The sequence below is a fragment of the Pleurodeles waltl genome, chromosome 5 (assembly GCF_031143425.1).
Source record: "Pleurodeles waltl isolate 20211129_DDA chromosome 5, aPleWal1.hap1.20221129, whole genome shotgun sequence".
Taxonomy (NCBI): Eukaryota; Metazoa; Chordata; class Amphibia; order Caudata; family Salamandridae; genus Pleurodeles; species Pleurodeles waltl.
Genome location: NC_090444.1, coordinates 1,199,418,447 through 1,199,440,114, shown reverse-complemented (window position 1 = coordinate 1,199,440,114; position 21,668 = coordinate 1,199,418,447). Strand labels below are relative to the sequence as shown.

General features: G+C 44.1%; 1 protein-coding gene across 2 annotated transcripts in view; it reads right to left on the bottom strand.

Annotated features, from left to right (window-relative positions):
- ARMC2 (armadillo repeat containing 2) overlaps nt 1–13,369 on the bottom strand; it is a 450,139-nt gene extending 436,770 nt beyond the window's left edge. The window contains exon 1 of one of the 2 annotated variants that reach the window (XM_069235455.1): nt 13,248–13,369. Coding sequence is in view for 1 of the 2 variants with exons in the window: in XM_069235454.1 (XP_069091555.1) it covers nt 13,122–13,141 (20 nt within the window). In the remaining variant the exon portion in view is untranslated. Of the gene's footprint in view, nt 1–13,121 lie in introns of both variants that reach the window. The other variant, XM_069235454.1, reaches the window with a different exon arrangement.
- Nucleotides 13,370–21,668: the final 8,299 nt, after the last annotated feature.

Below are 21,668 nucleotides of genomic sequence, written 5' to 3'. Positions count from 1 at the left end.
TCTCTGCTATACTGTGCCTGAACCGTGTGGTGTGCCCAAACTGCTCCCTTCTCTTGTGTCTTAGCAACAGTTTTGGTTAAGCACTGTAGTAGTAGGTATCTTGGACCTGTCAATTCAAAGAATTCAGCCGAGAGCAGCAAAATATACGGGTGCCGAGTTCCCGATAGGTGTCTAATTAAGAGGTCAATGCTAGGGTCAGGCACTCCGTTCCCAGACACGCCACATCCTGTGCAGCCACGCTGTGTGTGTCTGCAGTTTCTCCATTTCCCCATGGAGAAAGGATGGCTTGGACCACGGCTTCCAGCATAAGGCCAATGTGTCATCCCCTGCAGGATTTGAGTGGAAAAGTCACTGGATTGGGGAGTCCCAAGACAATGTATGCTGGAAAGTGTGGCAGCTGCGTGTCAGGATACTTGTCAATGTTAACTGAGACTGCCTCCCAATATGGCATTGGATTTAGGCAATCCCAAAGAAGATGGAGCAATGTGCCGGCAGCGCCATAGCCCCTCCCGCAGTCTGCACCACGGCTGGTGTTGCCTATGTGCAGTCTAGCTGGAGTTAGGTACCATTAAGTTGCAATCTTAATGGCAGTTTCTATGCTGCAGTGTTACTCACAGTATGTCTTGTCCTGCAGTAGATCTCTCCCCATTCTTTATGTGTTTGAGTTCACCCTAGCTCCTGTTCCCATCGCCTCTTCCCAGGCGTTTTAGGAAAGCATATAGTTCAGTGATGATGCATGGGTCACTGTCTTTAGACAGCAGTTAATTTTCAAAAGGAGTGAGTAGGCGGTGTGCTCCCTTTCGTGTGTCTGGTTGTGTGACCCAGTGTCTAATTTGGACATATCCTAACTGCTCCGTCTCTGCTAACCCATAGTGCACATAAAGCTGTTCAAATCAGAAGGGCCCACTCTTGTCAAATATATAACTCACTCAACAGCAACCTGCTGCTTGACAGGCCGTGAAAGTGGTGGGGTGGAGACCAGGGGTAAACACTGCATTACCCAGAATAGGTCTTAGTAGTGATGGGAAGGAGGTCAAGCCATGTCAGGCAGCTACCCGGTCCCAGACTCAGAGTGTGGCCCGGTAACAGGAGAAGAGTATAAGCCCCAGGCCTGCTGCTACCAGTGCAAGAAGGGGACCTTCCATTGATATTCTCCCGCTATAACCCTATCCATAGAACTCCAGTGTTTTTCAGACTCTGTGTGACTCCATTCTACTGAAAATCAGAGCAGTATAGCTTGGTAGTAGTGCAGGAGGCTAGGGTCCCCAGGCCTCCCTCTCTGGTCGGCTGGTAGGCATATTTTCAACACATACGTGGCCTCCATCCTTTCCAAAGTTGTTCAGTTCTTTCTGCAGAGCTTGTAGCATGCCTCCTGATGGTGTTAACAGTACAGCCAGGAACAAAAAGGACGCCCAGGGTAGTGTGCTCATTTTCAGCACAGTCACCTGCCCAAGCCAGGAAAGTCAGTAGTGTTGCCATTGAGCGAAATCTGTACTAGTCTGTCTGAGTAGGGCTTGGTAGTTGATGGCCATTGTATCCCGTAGTGTAGCAGCGATCTGAACACCCAATGAAATGGGTATTGCGTAACTAACTGGGTCAGCACAGCAGGTGGAATGGAGAGGTTGAGAGCTTGTGATTACTGAAGGTTGATCCAAAAGCCTGCGGCATCTCCATATCTCTCCAGCTCTTCTAGGGAGGCCAGTAGGGCCATTAGTGCATCTTGCAGTTCCACTATCAAGTCATCGGCGTAGAGGCTAATGGCATGCACCTCACTCCCAAACCACACCTCAATGGTTAGGGTTATCTCACACTCTCTGCACCATCGGTTCCATATACAGAGTGAACAATTGGGGTGACAATGGGCACCCCTGTCTCATCCTCCTGCCAATAGGAAAGGGTCTGAGGGTAGTCTACGAACATGCACCGTCACCCACAGGGCCCCGTAGTTGCTAAGATTCCAGGTCCGGATTCTGTCGCCATTGCCAAAATGGGCCATCATCACTTCCAGATAAGGCCAGTGTACCCAGATAAGTGCTTTTTCAGCGTCGATGGCAGGCAGCATAAAGTCCGACTGATTGGGATCCAAAAGCCCCTGCAAACAGGGCCCCACCCTCGCTGCTACGATGCTTGTGAACAGCTTAACGTCCACATTTATGAGAGAAATGGCCCTAAAAGACCCGCAGCATGTCTTGTCCTTCCTACGTTTGGGTATAATGGTAATGGAAGCCTCGAGCATAGGGGGCAGCAGGGTGCTGGTGTCAGCCAGGAAATTAAAGAGCTGGAAGGACAGGGGTGAGTACCTGACAAAACTGTTTGTAAAAGAGGACAGGGAACCCACCTGGGCCTGAGGATTTCAAGAGTATCTGGCGCATTATGGTTGTCATCACTTTCTCAAAGCATATTGGCTGGTCTAGTGTATCAGCCTGTTAGGGTGTGAGTCGGGGCATGAGTATGCAGCAAAAGTAATATCTTGATGCTTCAGGTGGCAGGTCTTGTGCGATGTATATGGACATATACTAGTCCCAGAAGGTAGCCTCTATAGGGGTATCCCCACTTATTTCAGTGTCATCCGATTGGAGGATCGTTTCCACCTGCTCTGCTTGCTGCTTCGCCCTCAATTTATTGGCCTGCAGCCTGTCACATTTTTCCCCCTATATAAAAAGAATGCTGGAGTCGGAGCACAGCATATTCTGCCCAATCTAAGACTAAGCTCCGCAGTGCAGACTAGTTGCCGCCATATCCAGGGGGTGGAGGGCTTTCTTTTCTGGATAGTCTTCAATTCCCTCACCTTCCCTTCAAGCGTCGGTCTTGTCTCCTTGCAAACATTTTCGCCAGCAGCAGAAATAGTGATGAATTCTCCTCGCATCACTGTCTGAGTTGGTAGGCACAGCTGAACTGGTTCAAATGGCACAGCCACCCATTAATATGTACTCTGTATGCTTCCATTAAGGTTTCTGAAGTTCCTTTTTAACAAAGAAAATTACTAGCTCCTGTCTTCCTTCATATAGTCAAATGAAATACCTATAGTTGTTATGTGTAAGTTGTGTATATAGAAAGATCAGAAGGGTTACTCTTTGTGGGCTTCAGAAGGAATAGTGAAGAATTTCCATTTACTAAAATATCTAAAGAGTTTAGCTTGATAATAACATGACTTTCCTCCGGGTAGGCTTATAAAAGAAAATTCATTCTGAACTCTAAGATGCTTTGAAAAAAAATAGTTCTGGGAGTCAATTAAAAATTCCTACTGTCATATAGTAGGTGACTGTACCAAATTGCTCAGACACATTCAACAGGAAGCCATATTTAAATCAGCCAGAACTTTTGTTGGGAGGGGAGTGGAACACCCCTGCCAGAGCATGCTTTTGTTCATGACCTTCCGAGATCAAAGGCCCTCGTCCCTGTGGGTCAGAAACTCATCTATTGGTGGCAGGCTGGCTAGAACTAGACAGTAATCCCGCCAGCAATTGATAGGTTTTCAGGGGGAGCCTCTATGGTGCACTCTGAGTGCATGTATTGATAAATCCACCACTGGAATCAGTGTAGGCTTATTAATACAAGATGTTGGATACCAAACATCCCTAGTTTTAGAGAAATCATCATGTAGCTGGGGAACTCGGATTGACCAGTGTTCAGTACATGAATTTAAAATGGGTTCCCTGTCCACTTACTATGTCTAAGAATCAACAGACATAAGAAGAGCATATCTGTTCACGCACATATGCCCTCATTTGTAATATAATGCACACTGCCTTAAGGTTGTAAGGCCTGCAGTAGGAGTGACTTACAAGTATTACAGGCAGTAGTAGAGGACATGCGTCATGAATTCACTTTTTGGAGCAGCTTCTCATGGGGCCTCCAGTGGCAGTCTGTATGAGTTTGGTTCAGGGTCCCTTAGAGTGGCACAAGTTCTGCTGCAGCTCTTAGGGACCCCCTTTAGTAACTATGCCCTAGGTACCAGAGGTACCACTTACTAGGGACCTACAAAGGTGCTAAAGAGCCTGGCCACTTGGGGATCAAGTGACCAGGTGTCTTGTTTTGGGGAACGAACACTGGCACTGGAGACCTGGTTTGCAGAAACTCAGTGAACCTCAGTCAAAGTTGCATCAGAAAGTGGGGTAGGGGAGGCTTCTGCAAACAGAACCCAGCTTCCTACATAAGTAACTGGAGGAAAATGAGGGTTCATGTCTATGTGCTGTTTAGACAATGTTCAAAGAATACAATTTTCTGAACAGACAAAAGAAAGCTATTGCATTATGCCCATTAGCATCTTTTGAATAATGTGCATCACAGTCAAAGAGTGCATAAATAGGAATAGGCCCACACTCTGATGGGGCGAATTCCAAATAAAACAAGCCACTCTTTCCTTTTACAATGACAGAACTCACTTGGTACATGAATACAATGAACCCCCAAACGTAACGCTTATAGAATCCTGAGGATTAGCACCCACTGGAGAATGGCCATAGAGTGACACTGAAATGGCATTAAAATGCGGGGTTGTCACTGCATGTCAATGTACATCCAATAGCAAGAATATCATTGTGCAGGTCAAGAGTATGAGTGCACAACTCACAACGCAGCATTGATTATTCGTGACTGAAAGGTCATGGTGTGATGATTATTAATTGCTGATTCAAGACTAGTCTAATGGTTACTGAATTTGTGTAATGATTATTGAGAACATTGGTCACATCATAGCTAAAATACTCCATGCGAATCATAAGGTTCATCGACCTGTGAGCGTCCCCTTTTAAGTTTACTTATTAAGGACTAGGCACGCCAACAACACTGATGCTTTCATACTCACCAGTGTCACATCTTCTAGTTATGCATCTATGGAATGTAATCCTAAACATGGTTAGTCTTTTTCCTTGATATATTCTTGAATGTCTTCATTTCTGAATTTCAGAATGGACATTGACGGTTTTAGTGCCAAAGACACATGGCTTATTACCTATTTCCTGGAAAACTACTTACAATTTTACCCAACTCTGGTGGCCACAGTTCCCGACCATCACTGGATAATAAAACCACAATTTGTTCTATTCCCATTCAATATTATGTCAATTCTATCAAATGCAATGTCAACATTTTAATATGGCCTTCAGAATTATCTGTGAGCTAACTTGGAGTTCCTTTCTGAATTTTTGCAGTATGAGTTTTTTCTTGTTAAATTAACTTTGCTTTCAAGAAACTTTGATCCTAATTTATATTTGATCATGTCAGTATTCCCTACTTGTCTTAAGCACCCTTATATCAACACCGACATATAATAATAGTTTCCTAGTTAAATAAAAGCGATGTTGAATCATCTGCTTTTCACCAACAAACTACTGTTGAAAACTGCAAGCTATGTGATGACTTTGCAAGCAACCCGCTACACTATACACTGTAAACAACCACACATTCTGACACATTCATCGCATTCGCCATCCTTAATTAATAGTTTTTTTTATTAGGAGTGTTGCAGGCATCTTTGCAAACATTGGGTGCCTTTGAAAAAACTGCTGGCACCTATCAAGCTTCTTTTTGCCTAATCCTCAACCTTAGACCAACTCCTTTTCAATTATTTTGAGCTCTTGCTGTGCCTCAACTCAGCTGCCCAATCTACATCTGAATGGCTCTCTACTTTTGTTGGAGCAAACCCATGGCTGCCCTCAGAGACTAACAACCTACAAAAGGTGCAGCAGTAGCCTGCTATGCCTAAATAATGTTTCAGGAGATAACACCAGTCTTCTCCACAGCTCTCAAAGTATGCCTCTGTAATGTTTGCAGTGACACACGGTCTTGAGGCTTAGAGTCTCCTCTGCCACCTTAGGGAGTCCATCCCCACCTTGGAGTAAAGCTCCACCAGCACAATAAACACATAGGTCCCTTAACCTCTATCAGCTTTACCTAACTCAAATACTTTTTTACCTTTGCTATGATAAGCAATGATGGTCACATTGGCAGCCACCTTAGTTTTAGCATCACAGGAGAGCAGGGAAAGCTGAGAAGAGGAAGCAGGATTACTAAATGTTCTCGTAAACCTCATCAAAAGTACCAATCCAAGGTTGACCCAAAAATCTACTGCAAAGAATGTTAATGTTGTCCAGGACCATACCGGATAAAAGAACAACAGCTGGAGAACAGCTGAAATGGTCAAATACTAGGGCTTTAAGTGGGAGCTGGGAAGTACATTCCAATGCCGGTGCAAAAAAGAGTTTCTGCAGGGATCAAAATCCTGAGTAATGTATTAAGCACTTCACCCCTTTAATTTACTGGTGGAAAATGTGCGGTCAATTCTGTTACATTCAGGACTGTCATTTAGAATCCGGGTTCCAGGTAGTACACAAAGTTAAAATAAATAAATCTCTCTGTATGCTTGGATCAATCAATTTGTTTAATATGTGTGTATCAATCTTGCCACTATTAAGGGTCAGAGAAGCTGATTCGTAATCTACCATGTAATGGTAAACAAATAAAAAGCTTTATTTAAGATATGCCAATGTGAGATCAGTAAAACTCTGGCAGACATGTGACTGACCCCATCCTAGTTCTTACAGCTGGCATCACTCTCCGATACTTCTATGATTGTCAAAAAATCCATTCCATTATTGCTAAGACTTTTGGGGTACAAGTGTACAAGATAACACAAACACACCATAACTTGCAAGTGGCTCCATGTCATGTGGAATACCTTTCCCCAGTGCTTCCTTTACAGCCAACTGAATGGTTCATTCTGGGACTTGTAGTTTCTTACTAACTGCTGTTAACGTAAAAGTCAGAACTGACTTAAGGCATTATATGTGAGATGGGCCAAACTGGCATGTACTATTCAAGTAATATAGAGCACAACAAAGTTCAGACAATGGAACGACAGCACTAGAAAAAATAAATAAAAAAGTTCCAACATGCAGTTAAAGGCACTGCAGACAAGAGAGCACCAAGATGTGTGCATTAAGGGTTGTTTACTGATGTCAGAAGTTCGAACTCTAAGAAGGCCTGTAGTCTTAGGAAGACAACATGTGCAGCTGAGATCTGCAGGCCTTTGTAAAGCACAGAGCGCAGAAAACAACTCACTGCAAATAAAGTTGTCAGAACCAACCCCCAGCACCACACGCTTCTTTTGAAATCAGTTACTTTGTTACTTGAAAACAACGGGCAGTGTTCGAAGTGAGGAACAATATACCTTGAAAAACCACATGACGGGTGAGAGTAACACACTCTCTTACTGAGCTACTTTGTAACTGGTTCATGTAAAGGCCACACAGGAGTTACACAATCATTATGAAACTCACTGAAGAGAGAAGGCGCGAATCAACAACAGCATGATGACTAACATACTGTAATTACATGACTTTGTCCAACACAGAGGTAGAGAACCAAACAAATCTTAAGTACACACTGAATACCACAGCAGAAAGCCTTATATGCAGGGGCAGCTGTACCCAGTGCCGAAGTGGGCCCCCTTTTCTGTGCACTGGTGGCACTGCACGAACCACCCACCGATAGCTATACCTAGAAACAATTTGATCACTAACTTCAATGGAGTCTAAAAACCCTAACATCTACATCATGTGACTGAGAAGGATTCACCAGCTGCTGTGAGTGCTTCACCAATTTGAACCGACCAAGCCTGTTACAAAGTCTTCACTGTTGCAACACTTTCTATGCATATCCCATATGAAGAGATCATAAAACTACAGTTTCTACAAAACTAGGTAGGTGAACTCTACCTCAAGTTGAAGAAATCGAGTCAGACTTCACCAGCCCTCAAAGAACTTTATTAGCTTCCATCACATGTAGAACACAGCACAAACTTCACTGTGCCATCTTAACAACACGGTACAGTCACAGCCCTAAAAAACTTAAAGGCACTATTTTTCCATACATACCCATCTACAACTTTAGATCAAGCAAGGCAAGCCTGATAAATCACATACAGGGAGAATCATTTCGGTGCTTTACTAAAAGTCGACGGGCCGATCTTGAAAGAATCATTTTAAGATTTAAAGGGATTTATCGGGGAACATCTTCAATTTGCATTCTACTCTTTAGCTACTTAGCCAGATAACATGGCCAATCTGAACAAGTTCGGAGAGACACTGGCATGAAATTCAAAACTATGAGTGGGGCCATAACCAATAGTATGTGACTCTGCTTAGAGGACAATCAGCTTTTTTTAATCTGCGGTAAAGGAGAGAGAAAGATGAAAGGGAAATGAAAGAGGGAGTGAGTGAGTGAATGAGTAAGCACTTACACAACTCAAAATTCAACAGTTAAAAACGGAGCTATGTTTCTAACTCAAAATCCAACAACCACTGAAGTGTGCCAGTTATGGTTAGCAATGCATGCCATAACTCATGCCACCCCCATGCTATCTCTAAGTAATCTTCCTAACCTTCAGGTGCCCTTGGCAAAGTAGCGTATTCAGCTTGGTGGGTGGCGTGAATTATTGTGGGTAGTGGTGAATTTCTTTGGTGCTGCGTGTGCAGCCGAACCATAACTAAGTTTTTAACAGTTTTATTCAATAAATTCTAGGGTGTTCTTTTATTACACACTTTGTCCACAGCAGCAGTGGCTGGCCTGTGTCCGTGCACAGAACCCTATTCACCAGGAGCAGCCAACCCCTGCAGGCATGACTCAGCCTAAAGATCGACAAAGTGAGCAATCCGCCGTCAGTTGCAAACCCCTGTTACATACAGTCTTCAGATGGCCACAGCTCGGATTGGATGCATTGGCTGGCATTTGGTCAGCCCCAGCGCCCAACCCATGAGCTCACAATCCTCTACTTTGCAGCTGGAGTTGGCCGCATGATGCCAGCCCACTCCTAGCTGGCAACATGGGTAGCCAAGCCTGCTATGAATGTTTTAAGCTGTGCGCAGCAGATTTTTTCCCTAATTCTTATTGTAATGGGATCTTTCCCCCTTTTTTATTTTTGTTAGAAATTGCAATTTTGATGACAATTGCGATTTTAAGCACAAAATGGCTCCACTTTGCTGCTCACAAATGGCAGGAACCAGGTTGTGGCCTTCATTAAAATTGCAATTTTATCGAAATTAACCTTGATTTTTTTTGTCGTTTTGGACAATGTTTCCACACCACTATGTGCCTCCCAGAACTTCCTTGGGGCCAGGCTCCTCTCATAGGGCCATATGTACGGACACATTTTCCCATAGACACAAAATGGGTAAAACCCTTTGCTACATCTGGCCCATAGTGCCCACTCCACAGAGCCATAGAATTGTTTTCCACAGTTTGAAAACTGTGATTTTACTAAAAAATTATATTTTCAAGATGGTGGAACAAATTATAAATCTTGTTCACCAAGCAATCATATATGGGGGAAAAAAATCAAATGTGATTGGCAAGATTTATGATTTTTTTAATTGAGATTTTAAAAGATGCAGTTATTCAAAATTGTTAATCCCCTAAAACCTGTAGGGCAACACTTTTAAATGCTTATATCTCTAAAACAAGTCAACAGTTTTACACTGAACCAATAAAAGTACTCTTTCTGAATAAAGTTCTACTTTCATGCCAAGAGTGGCTTAAATCTGTTAAGAGGTTTTGGGTGTCAGAAGGTATGAGCAAAATTTCCAATGTATAATTAAAAAAGGACACCTTTTTTCCAACTACCCTCTGACGCCTTAACATTTTACTCATGCAGAGATATACACAGAAAAACCGAGGGTGCAAGTTATAATTACCTTAGGGCACAAGTTATAGTTACTTGAGATACCTATAACTATAACAGGTGAATTTCCATGGTTTTGTATGTTTAAAATGTGATCCTAACTATAGCCTCCCTATAACCTTTGTTTTTTCAGTGAATTTCTATGTTTTGTTTTAATTCTGTTTCCTGACTATAACACCCCTGTAACCTTTGTTTTTTCCAGTGAATTTCTATGTTTTTTAACGTAAAGTAATTCTCATTACTATACGTTAATCCAACCACCCTAATAGATCTGTTTAAGCTAAACCCCTGAGCTATCTTACTAGGAACAAAACTGTTACCTGCACGTTACAGGTAGATCTGTGTAACAGAACCAATAACCTAGAGCTATTCTGCGAGGACTTAAACGTGCAAGAAAAAGTAGATATTACAATAGGCACATAAACATTATAAGCCATTTCACTGTAATGGAGATATGTAACCTGTCTGTTACACACATACACCCCTCTGAAGCAGGTAAATTAACCCATCTTACTGGGTTTAGAAATGACCACCAAAGGGTTACACAAACATACCAGTAGACTAATTGTCACTCTATATTGCTTTCATTTCCACAAAGTGTTTCATGTTTTAGGATGTGACGCAAACTATGGGGTACCTCCTCAAAAATGAGCCTAGCGAAAGTACAGGACAGGCCCAAAGTGGGAAATGTAGATCACCACACAAATCCATGTACGAAGGCCTCATTGAAAGAGCATACAGTTCCCTCAATGGGTTTCCCTGATAGTTCCAGTGCAAAAAAAAAAGAGTCTGCAAATAGAGCATGTTCTGTGGAGACATGAAAAAGTACAATCTCAACATTCCGATGGAGCGAAACATTTTGCTCTCCACATTCAAGGCAGGACACATCAGCTTAATATAACTTGAGTATTTTCCAAACCTGAATTCAACACAAAGTAGCCTCAAATGGATCTTGAAGAATCAGTGCATACTTCACAATATTTTCCACTGCTGTCTGGTTGTACTAATACAAAAGGCTGAGTTTTATTTGAAGCAGAAATCTTTAAGAAAGAAATATGACATATGTATTGCATCCCAAACTGCCTTAAGAATAGTTACAGCATCCAAGTGTACAGAAAGGCCCAGCATAAGCATTACAAGACCCTTAAACTATTTATGAATACGCCTAGTAGCATCTCACCCTAATCAAGAAGAACTGCGCATTTTCCAAGCTTTTGCTAAAATTCCATAGACCCATCTCCTTCCACTAATGTTTGTTACCCAACTCTGGCAAAGGTAGAAAGAAGCACTTGTGTTGAATCTTACACCAGTGTATGTCTCTTATCTCCTCTTTCTTAGGTACAACCAGCTACTTTGCCAGTTATATCCAAAACCTCTCTCATTTAGTACTCTGCTGAGGTGCCTCATGAGGAAGCACAATCAGATGAATGTCAACAAGAACTTGATGCCATCATTTCTTTAATTTATGTGGCATACTTTGATTCCTCACTGCAAACTGAATGCTAGTACTGTAAGATTCGGGCCACTCCTGTTTCGACATGAACCAAGTTCTGAATCATCCAGACTCATCATTGGCATTGGTCAGAGGGAGCCTGAAGCGATCTGAGACTGCTAATACTGAAGCTCAGAAGGAGACGGTGAGTGTTCTAGGCCTTTTAGTATGCACACCTGTTCTTTTTGGTAAGCAATTCACTATCATCACTGTGTACTTATGTCCACCACTGAAAAGCTAGGATTCCTCCTCACCTGCATTATGAGGCATGAGAGTGCACGACAGAAGATTCTCTAGTATACATTAGCTCTAAATAGAATAAAACACAGTTCAGTTTTGAAATTCCCTTTGCCTCACGGAGCATCAGATCCTTAATAAATGAAGAATAAATATGACACATCATACAACACGACACATCGTAAAGCATGCCTGCCCTTTAGCCACAGACAAAAGGGAGAATATCAAGGCCAGTTGAGATGATAAGACAATGACCACTTAGACTGAAGTAGTTTGTGCTCAGCATTGGAGCCTTCTGGACTCAATCAAAATGGTACATGGGCACGGCAATGGAGAATTAATTAGGGCCTTCAGACACATTCAAGGAGACTATGCATGCCAGGAAGAATGCTAATTGCTCTATGACCCCCAAACTAATCAACACCAGAGGTTATGACTAAATGTATCACTGATCTAGCTCAGGCTTCTCCAGCGAGCAGCTCATGAGCTACTGGTAGCTCTCCAGCTACCTGTAAGTAGCTCTCCTGTGCTCAACCCAGCCTACTAAATAAAAAGCTTTCTTGGTTGAAATTATATATGTATACCAAAACTGAAAATTGTGTATTCAAGATGAAAATGTATGTATTTTCTGAATAAGCTGATGTTTGGTGAAAAATCAATAACTTTGTCAAATATATTCATATCTGATATTTGAGTAATAATATTATTGCCTTGTCTCCAGAGGCATTACAGCTATGGCTGTTATGTTTAACCTAGCGGTATCCCAAATTAATAAAGCCTTTTTTACCTTACTAGTGGCAACCCTGTCTGAGGCACTGAGGTGATCACTGCTGGTAATCTTGCATGGAGTAGCCACTAATATATTCTTGTCCGATATGCTCACTGTTACTTCTGTAGCAAAATGACTAGTTCTCTTTTCTGGAAATGCCAGTTTAAGACATATTCAGTATGAGCTTTGTATGTGATGGGTTGTGCAAGCACAGTGTGCATGAACCTTTACACAGCCTACTTCTTTATGTTGGAAGCCAAGAGTACAGTGCTTGCCACCCACACAGCTATAACTTCACAGTTTCACTTTCAGGAGTACACAAATGGCATTGTAAGGGTATAAAAGTATCTTGGACAACTCAATAATTGTTTGTGTTTCTTCTCTGAGCGCAGCACAGATGGGAGAAGGGCAGTCAATAACCCACATGGATGTTTAGGTCTGGCTTGACAGTGCAACCATCCTTTCACCTTTTAATATGCTCCAATATTATTCTCCAGTTCTTTGCGTCCACACAAATACATATCAATGTCCATGCTATTTACTTGTAATGATTCACGTGACCATTAATTAATTTAAAACCAGAACTATTGGCACTGCCAATGTTTGTTTTCTACTGCAGTCTGATATGCGTGTATCTAAGATTTACATTAGAAACACAAAACGACCCAAAATACATGGGGAAAAAAACAGGACTTCGGTCCGAGAGCTGCACTACGTTTTTGCTGGGCCACTCATAATTTATCACCCAAACGGTTACCCTCCAACCCTTCAAACTTCGCACATAGATACACTGTAAACATACAAATCGTACAAATATGAACACTGAAACGTATCGCTACGTCTGCTGTGTACAAATGCGGGTCACACTATGTCAACGTGCAAGCGTGGGATAACGTGCGCCCCCTGCTGCCTGCCGTTGGACCACGTATCAAGCGCGATGTTACCTCGGTCTCCATGGCAACATGCATTATCCTCCCAACCGCCGACGCTCTCAACACAGCCCACGAAGAAGGAGGAGCAGTGCACAGTAGAAGACCCTCTTACCCACCATCTCGCCGCACATTGCGTACCTGCACGGCCCCGGCGGCGTGATATGCAGAGCACTCAACACCGGCCAGGTGGTGTTTACCCATCCGCACCGGAGCGTCTCCTTCCTACGTCAGACCACGGCCTCCTCCCTCCCTGTGGCGTTGGTAGGGTGTTGCGCGTGCGCGCACTCAAAGGCGGGGCAGCCCCGGTAGAGGTATAAGGTGTAATATGATGATAGGTGTTGCTTCAGGCGCATCCCTGCGAGGATGTTGGAGCATCACACCCTCTCCACAGCTCATGATTTTATCATGAAGCGCATCGAGTTTTAGTCCATAGTTTTGAATGTTCTTGTAACTTATCTCGTGATTTAATGTATCCAGAGCTTGTACGCAGAGTTTTTATTTAAATTATTAGTTGTGTTTCTGTGAACTCTCAAGATGTGTTCAACATGCAGGGCAAATATTGAGCTGCCTGAGACGTCCATTATTGATTGCTACATGTTTTGTGTTGTAATCGAAATAAATCAAGATGTTTTTCTTGAATATTTCTTGTATACTTCGAATGTAACATAACTAGGCCCACTTACAAACCGACCAGCCTCAAAGAGATCCTTCTCCAAAACCCAGTGAACATAACTATGACATCATACATATTTATTGAACTAACATTCTATATTCTACGTGTAAGCATAAAGGTCAACACTCATTGGACAGTGACTGGGTGCAGGTGCGTGAGTAAGCCCATGAGTATTAGTATGAGTGTTACATGCATAACTGTATGAATGTAATGAGTTGTGTGAACATGTGTAAACTATATACAACAGTTAGCATATTTTGTTTTTTACGCTGTTTACAGTTTATTTTTGTTAAACCTATGAAATAATACAGTGACGTAATGAAATACATTAAAACAGCGTAATTACTCTGCTACTTAAAATATAAGGTTTAAGATGTGAGAAAATAGAAGAAAAGGAATCAGGAAGATAAAAACATAGAAAAATGAATAATGAACGTAAAATTAGGAGTGATTTGTTATGGTTGCCTTTTACTACATTTTTATCTATGCGTTCGGATTTTTAATTTCAGAAATGAACAAGCACTATTTTGTTGCTTTAAAGAGGAAATATAAATGCAGGCAGGGTGGAAATGTATTTAAAAAAGTATGGAAACTGCAATACGTTTGCACAATAGAGGCGGGGTCAAAGGCGTGCTTGGAAAAAATATTCTGTCACTTTTTTGATCTTTCACCTTTAAGCAACTACATATAAAATAATGCACTATCGTACTTTATGAAACCTCTACTAGTTAATGCACTACAGACGTCTGTGTGCGTAGCCAGGGACCCACAGAATTAAAACCTGGTTGGTGCAGAGGAGATATAGGCTTTGTGTATGTTTGGTGCTACGAGGTCAATCTGTGACAGAAAGCACTGTGACTATGTAAGTCAGAATTAAAACCTGGTTGGTGCAGAGGAGATATAAGGCTTTGTGTATGTTTGGTGCTATGAGGTCAATCTGTGACAGAAAGCACTGTGACTATGTAAGTCATTATTTTAAACTTGCATTACGCACATTATAAAATAGGCTGGTACAAAATGCGCAAAAAAGTTTAAAATAAAAAAAGTGCTTCCAAAATATACATTTTAGTAATATCCAGACTGTATGTAGTGCAATTTTTTTATAACTGTTTTTTAAAAACACACAAGCCACAGCTCAGATGCTAACTCCCTTGCAATACCACTCAAAAATAATAAATCAGTGTCATCAGAATGCTTAAAGTGATTCTGTTATTTTAAGCCTATTCCAGCTTCTAAGCACCCTTTACATTTGCAGATTGACCAGTTGTGCACATTTACATTTCTTTCAGGCAAGCAGGCACCCTGGCAAGAAGTCTTGTTTAGCTGTCTGCCCCTCCCTCGGATTCACAGCACAGGAGACTCCTTTCCTTAGGTTTCAGCGAAAGCATCTCAATTTTTGGAATTAGGCTTCCTGGGACGGTTGTCCATTCATAAAAAGCAGGGGGATTTATTTTCTTAAAATAAAAAAGTATGTGTACTTTGTGCCCCACAGATCCCACCCATTTCCGCCACTGAGTGTAAATACTCATCAGACAATTGGACAGCAGGCAGAAGGAGACAAATCACAATGCAGCTTTCTAAAGATATTATAGTGGCAAGTGCCTTTCAAGGAATTTCCACACTTTATAGGTGTGCATGACTATAAAACTTTTACTGGAAAAATACCAAATGCATATTTATTTTGTTAGCATGTGTAAGGGCTCTTCCAGGATATGGGTGCATATATAGAACAAGGTACAGAAAGCTAAAGAGAACACTGGTGTGGTATGTGGGCATAAAAAAACATTCCCCAAGAAGATATGGACCTGGGACACATCTATAACTCTCTCCACATTTCATCATGAGTATCGTACGTGTCTGCCAAATTATTGGATTAAATAATTTTATGTGGGTAACATGAAATTAACAATGTTGTTCAGAAGCACAGCATTCATATACTCTTAGGGCCTGATTACGAGTTTGGAGGTCCAGGGACCACCAAGGCAGCGGTCCAGCCGTGTAGTGTTGGATCGAACAACTGTATTATGATTCATGAGCCTACATAGATAAAAGACTGCCGCAGTCCCACCCCCATTGCCAGCAAATCTAGACCGCTGCATTTGCAAAATAGGCCAATAAGTCTAGCAGTGGACGTGCTGCCAGTCCCCCGCCATCCCAATCACGATGCTGCTTTCCACTGATGTGACTGCAGCAGTCCAACCACCACACTTGAGCCAGCAGTAACAGAGGGATATAAGGCTGAAACTCAGATTTAGGCAGCGTCACTCATCCTGTGCCGCCATGGAGCCAATGCTTCAGGTCCTGCTGCTGCTTGGACTGCTTGATGGTGCACAAAATCGACTTCATCGTGGACGCAATCAACAGTAGGCCAAACACCTACCTGTTTCCTCCAACTCCACAGCAAATCGCCGGGCCACTATTGACCTGGTGTGTGGGCTGTGCTCCATGGCCCTGTGAGGAAGGGCCTCTTTTTGACATGGTTAGCCCCACACTTTTTGCCTGATGTATGATGTAGCCTAGAAATTGTAGTGTCCAGGGCCCCTGCTAACCAAGTTCCCACTGCCAGAGCACTTTCCCTAAAACTGTTGTGATGCATTGGCACAATTAGATACACCTTTAGCTACCACTATAAGTCCCTAGTAAAAGGTACTTAGGTACCCACGGCATGGGGGACTAAGGGTAGGCCCCTGAGGGCAGCAGCACTGGTTGTGCTAACCTCTAGGACCATGCGTCCAGATGCACCCAGCACTGCCATTGCAGGCTGGGTGAACTGGTGCAAGCCTAAAACACAAACGCGACATGGCACACTGACTGTCTGCCCTGTCCATCATACACTTCATACACTATGGATAAGACACCCCTTGGCAGGCCTTCCACCCCTAAGGCAGGGTGCACCATAATATATGTGAGGGCATAGCTGCATGAGCAATATGCCCCCACTGTGTCCTTGCCAAACCTGGGACATAGTGAGTGGTCAGAGCAGCCATTTTAATACATGTGGTGGACACTGGTCAATACAAGTTTTCCACCTACACAATGGCCACTCTGAACCCTGGGTTGTTTGGTATCAAATAACGCAGAATGATATATCCAAACTGGTACCAGTATTGGATTTATCCCTACATGTACCCAGGGTCACCTTAGAGGTGCCTCCTGCAAAAGCTAACTTCCCTGGCATGGTTGCAGCTGGTCTTATCCAGCCTGCCACTGCCAGACATCCAATCTATAACTTTGGGGGCGAGACCCGTCTCTCTGGATTGTAGAGTAATGCCCTTACTGGGTGTGGGTGCTAACACTCCCTCCCTTAGGAATATGCAGATATGCAGCGCCCTAGCGGCGAACTTCAAACGGCTTACTGCCTTTGAAACTAGAGCCCGCAGGCCTGCTGCTAGCAGCAGATGGTCACCCCCCCTTGCACACCCTCACTTTTGGCGGGAGGAAAATACACAGGGTAGGAGGAGTGTCCCCACTTGTCATGTACCACCCCTAAGGTGTTGCCTGTGAGGCGGGCTCTCCATTTCACTTTCTTCCATCTTGGATGGAGGAAAAATAGCCAACCAGGTATAGGGAAGCGACTGCTCCCCACAGGAAGTGGTCACTTAGTGGGTGTAGCCACCCTAAGGTTGATGACCCATTGGTCACTCCCAGGTTCCCCCTAAAATGCCCACTAAATAAAGTATTTAGTGGGCACCTCTAGACAAGGAAATCAGATTCAATGGACAAAAGAAGACCAGCACCAAGAAGATCTAAGGCACGAGAACAGTGGACCTGCTGCAACAAAGAAAAGCGCCAAATCCTGCATAGTGCATCCAGGACCTGCTAATCACTGCTGAGGAGTTTTTGGACAGCTGGAAAAACTCTACAGAACCCCAGAGGACCTCATGGCTTCGAAAATCACCATAGAACTGCCTCCAGAGTGGAGGTACTGCTCTAAAACAACAAGAAACCAGCAAATCAGTGAGGATCACTTCCCTGACCAGCTGCTAACTCCTGAACCGGATGTCACAGCTGGACCAAACTAAACACCGACAACCATAAAAACACCCACCTAGTGTGCCAGGTTTGGTGGCACCGCGCCCTCCAGTGGTTAAACCATGCCAATACCCTGGGTATTGGTCAGCTAACATTGGACACCAAGAAAACTAGCCCTCCCAGGGCTGAAATGGGACTAGAAGGAAGCCCCAGTTGACGGACTTCAGGAACACCCTGGATGACCCATTGTCCTGCAAACGATCCTTGAACCAACTTACCTCTTGTTTATGAGGGCATCCTTGTGCGCAGCTCCTGGCTCACTAATTCGCTCTGCACCCAGCTGCCATGTGCCCTGCACTGAAGAAAATCCTGTGTCCTAAGGGCCCCTCACCCCTTGGGAACTTTACACTCCAAGGGGAGTCAAAGGAACCATTTTTAAACTTAACTCTGCAGTGCTTTTCCAAGTGGTCCCCTGCAGTGGCCCTGCACCAGCTCCAGAGACTTTCTCCCGCTGTTCCCGCAGGAACCAGGAGCCGCCCAAACTTCTCCAGCTGGCACTGTGTGCCCACTGACCACCTCGACCAACCTGCAAAAGAAGAACTTGGTAAACCAACTGTATGATTTTATATGTATTTTTAAAGGTGACCTTTCATTGATTCCTATTGTGCGGAATTAAACACAAAGAGACTATTTTTAGTAAACTTCAAAAATTCATATCTTAAAAAGTACTTAGCCAATTTTGATAATCTTAGTCTTAAAAATTACATACACATCTGAAGTATGCGTATAAAATGGTCTCAAGTTATTCCTTTGAGAATATGAATTGCAAGACTGATGCTGTGAGTACAACAAATGCTTTGCACTTTTCCAAGATTGGTCTAACTGCTCTACCAAGCTACCTTAAAAATTAGAGCATTAGGTGATGTAGTTTTTACCCCTGCAAACCAATGTGTGGTTGCCTGGACCCCTTGCACAATGTGCCTAGCTTTGCACATTACATAGAGGGCCAGCCTCCTACAGGCCCAGATATATGTCATATGTCCCGGTTCACAGTTGGACACAATGTATGTTCCAGTCACAGCCCCATGGCGCTCCCTTTGGCCAGGGCACTGACACTGTACTGCCACAGTCTACAAAACTTGGTATGTGTGCACATCCCAGTATCAGACATAGTGATGTGTTCATAACAGTGTGTCACACAACAACAAATCATTTTCAATCTCACATCTGCAAATTGAAGTGACACCCTCACCTTGTTCACATGACTGTTGTGACAGACCATAAACATCTGCAAGGATGTGTCACGGAACTTAAACACACCTTCCCTGCAAAATCTTTGTAATGGCTCACACATATCACCCACATTGCAAAGAATTGTAAGGTAATGGGATGCAGATTCATTTGTGTGACAAACATCCAAAGCACACAATGTAAACAATCCCTGCAGAATAGGTATGGCAGCATCGTGAGGACCCCAGGAAGACAGCTGACCTGGAACACATTTCACTTTGCACATGCCTCAAACACACCATTTCCAAAGAAATTGTGGCCTGATGAATATCAGGGACAACCAATAGTATAACCAAGTGTCATGCCCATGTGGCAAATGTGAAAGTGCAAGGCTAGAAAGCATGTACACCAGTAACAGCATGGTTCACACAAGTAGGTGTAAGGTACAAGCATTAAAATGGACACATTACACAAATGTCCAAACTACACCATGGGGAGATATGTAACCCAATAGATGTTGACGTTGCCCAAGCCAATAAAAAAATACCATATGAAACAACACCCAATGCAATGCCAACCCAATTGGATACCATCTTGAACATCCATCTCTACTGGGTGACCCCACCAATGGTTCCAAAGTCAGATCTTACCAACCCCAACGAAGGGCTCATCAAGCAGGGTGCAACAGACACAACTGTAATCATATATCACACATTATTCATGAACATCTTAAATGTAGAAATGTAATGGCAGGACCAATGTGTAGCAACAAAAACAACTGAACTTTATTTACAACTCTCCAAAAATGGAGTAAAGGCCAATGGACAGTCCTTGGAAAAAAGTGTGCTGAGCGCACTACTGTGCCCCTCAACTTGCCTTACAAATCACCACTACAGGAACCTCCACAGGAAGGGGCATCTACTGGACATTCCAGGCATCTCAATGATCACCCTTGGGTGGGGTGGGGTCGGGTCTGCATGGGTGGGCTTGGTCTTGGGAGGGGTGTGCTTCTTCTTGGGCTTGGGTGGGGTACGGCTTGGTCCGGCGGGCGGGTGCAGGTGTCACAGGGGAGGGTTTGGGTGTGGGTGAGGTAATTTTTGCTTTGGGAGTGGGGGGGGGGGGGGGCACAGGAGTAAGGGCAAGGCCAAACAGGAAACTTTCCTTGTGAAAAAGGGGAGATTGTACAGGTTGAGGAAGTGGTTGTGTCAGCGGTGGATTTGGGTGTTGTTGGTGCTGGTGTGTGTCTGAAGTATGTTTGTTGTCTGTTGCATGTGTGAGTGTGGTTGTTTGCGTCTCTTCGTGGGGTGTGATTTGGATGTAATGGGTAAGGTGGGAGTGGTGGATGTGTCTGTGTGGGTAGGGGTGGTGTCTGGAGGTATGGTGTGAGTGGTGGCTGTGCCTGTGGGTGTTAGGGTGCTGTCTGGGGGTATGGTGAATGTGGTGACTGTCTGTGGGTTTTGTGGTGGTGTCTGGTGGTGGGGTGGATGTGGTGGATGTGGCTGTTGAGATGGTGTCTGGGGGTATGGTGAATGTGGTGACTGTGTGTGGGTGTTGGGGTGGGGCCTGGGGGTCTGGTGGATAAGGTGGCTGTGTCTGTTGGTGTTGGGGTGGTGTCTGGGGGTATGGTGGATGTGGTGGTGGATGTGAATGGGGTGAGTAACTGTTGAGTGCCTGTGTGCTTGTATGCCTTGTGGTATTTGTGTTTATGTGTGCTGCTCTTGGCTGCTGAGGTATGTGCATGCATATGTGTGAGTGTGCTTTGGAAAGGTATGGGAATAGGGAAATTGGATGGGGAAGAGTAAGGTGGTGGGGGGAGGATAGTGGAGGGTGAAAGGCTGTTGTGAGGAAGAAGGCCAGAGCCTGAAAAGATCTCTGTAGGGCACCCATAGCACTGTGAATGCCTTCCAGGTACGCAACTATCTGTTGGAGCTCGGTGCCCTACACCTGGATGGCATTCAGAATGGCAGTTTGACCCACAGAGATGCTACTCAGGAGGTCAATAGCCTCCTAACTCAAGGCAGCAGGGGTACCAGTGGCAGAGGTGAGGTGCCTGGCATGAGAGGGCTACCCTCTTGGGGTAGCGGGCCCAGCCAACTGGGTGGGTAGCAACAGAGTGGGTGGAGATGGAACTTGGGGGTGGATGGAGCAGGTGTAGGTCCTGAGTGTTCTGCCACCACTAGAGAATGTCCACTGGATGTCAACTCAGAAGAAGATTATGTGGAGCCGGTCTCCTTCCTGATACTCCCCTCACCCTCTGGGCCACTGTGTCCCTCTGTGTCTGATGTTTCATGACCAGAGGTACCTTGGCCAGCTGCTCACCCACTGATGTCATCCCTGTCTCTTCTGCTTGCCTGTGAGGATGCTGAAATGAAAAATACACATAGGGTCAGTCCATGTGGCTGAAAACACTTGGACAACAGTTTTGATTACAAAATATTACCATAATGTACAGTGGCCCCCAGGCACAAGGTCCTCTAAAATGCCTCTGTAGACGGGTATCCTCGACCGCGTCCTGCAGCTCCTCGGACTGGCGCTTTTCGCGAGCCTCGCTCGGAGCACTTGCGTGTTCCCATGGAGACATGAGAATGCCTTCGGGCACTTCGAACCCGGATTTCTGGGTTCCACCTTCAAAACAGATGACGGACTCCAGGAGAGGAGAGGAGGAGGAGTTCTCTCGGGGGACG